Below are 1,052 nucleotides of genomic sequence, written 5' to 3' on the forward strand. Positions count from 1 at the left end.
TTCAAAATGTATTGTGGTGCTATGTATAAAAAGGTACCATGCATGTCGTTCTGGACCAAAGTGGGTTCTGTTGTTTCATCAGTCTGACAAAGAAAAATGAAGGATAACCTTCAGTTTGCCAAAATCCAGCATCATCTCGAGGGAGACCAGTTGCTCGATGACTTTCATTTTTTTGACCCCCTCGTTGCACTCAATCACGATCTGGCTCGAACAAAAATAAAGGATGAAATGAGCTGTGAATTTATTTTCATTTAATTGCACGGAATTAAAGAAACTGTACCCCGTGTATGGCCTCCTTTGCTTTGTGAAGATAGGACACGTCCTCTGAATCCACTTCAGTCAGTTTTAGGATATTCTAAGAAAAAATAGACACCCAGATTTATTAGGTACACAATCTAACGGTAATTAATTTTAAAAATAGTTTCAAAGTACTGCACACCATCATCAGTTTACAATTTAGAGCACACATGATGCAAAAGCTCTCTTGGAATCATGTTGATTGAATTAAATTGCATTTTCACATAGTTCAATTTTTTTGCAATGTAAAGGCTGTCTTGAATAAAGATGTTACAAGTGAACACATGTCAAAAGCAAATTACCTCCAGAATGAGCTTAATACGAGTGATTCTTTGGAAAGGAAGGACAAGGAAGGACTTAAGACGCTGCCTCTGGCACACCGGCTCGCCCTCGAGCTGCTCGAGACATGACACGAAGTCACGGTTTTGCTGCCTTGAGATGGAAGAAGAGCGATGAGGGCGAGAGCACATGGAATCAGCGGCAAAACACGGCACACTCACAACAGCTGGTTGATAAGTGCCTCCTGGTACATCATGTTGGTAATGTAGGGCACGTAGTGGGTGCGGAAGGCGGGGCAGTGGTCAAGTACAATGTCCCCAAGCTGGGATAAAAACACGCTCTTGCCCAGGCGGCTCTCCAGGTCCATGAGAAACCTCAAATAAGAATATATTTTAAAAGGGGCAGCACAGATCGGCTCCATTTTACCCGTAAGGACAAACAGTCTTTAAACATGCAGTATAAGAAGGTGTAAAGTA

The 1,052-nt window shown here is 42.0% G+C and overlaps 1 protein-coding gene across 1 annotated transcript; it reads right to left on the reverse strand.

Moving 5' to 3' along the window:
* Positions 1–70: 70 nt before the first annotated feature.
* LOC109509360 (rho guanine nucleotide exchange factor 19) lies at positions 71–947 on the reverse strand. The gene is made up of 4 exons (XM_019859223.1): positions 798–947; positions 600–729; positions 281–355; positions 71–201 (listed from the first exon to the last, which is right to left on the reverse strand). Exons 1-4 carry the CDS (start codon positions 941–943, stop codon positions 79–81), a joined length of 474 nt encoding a protein of 157 aa, XP_019714782.1. The 5' UTR covers positions 944–947; the 3' UTR covers positions 71–78.
* Between the last annotated feature and the right edge of the window lie 105 nt (positions 948–1,052).

This window comes from Hippocampus comes, unplaced genomic scaffold (assembly GCF_001891065.2).
Source record: "Hippocampus comes isolate QL1 unplaced genomic scaffold, H_comes_QL1_v1.1 C16868708, whole genome shotgun sequence".
Classification (NCBI taxonomy): Eukaryota; Metazoa; Chordata; class Actinopteri; order Syngnathiformes; family Syngnathidae; genus Hippocampus; species Hippocampus comes.

Excerpts from the sequence above, each read along its gene's own strand:
- LOC109509360 (XM_019859223.1), bottom strand. The coding sequence starts at position 943 with ATGGACCTGGAGAGCCGCCTGGGCAAGAGCGTGTTTTTATCCCAGCTT. Across the intron at positions 356-599 it reads GTATTAAGCTCATTCTGGAG|AATATCCTAAAACTGACTGA; the intron begins GTAATTTGCTTT and ends ATTTTTTCTTAG. Across the intron at positions 202-280 it reads CAAAGGAGGCCATACACGGG|ATCGTGATTGAGTGCAACGA; the intron begins GTACAGTTTCTT and ends TGTTCGAGCCAG.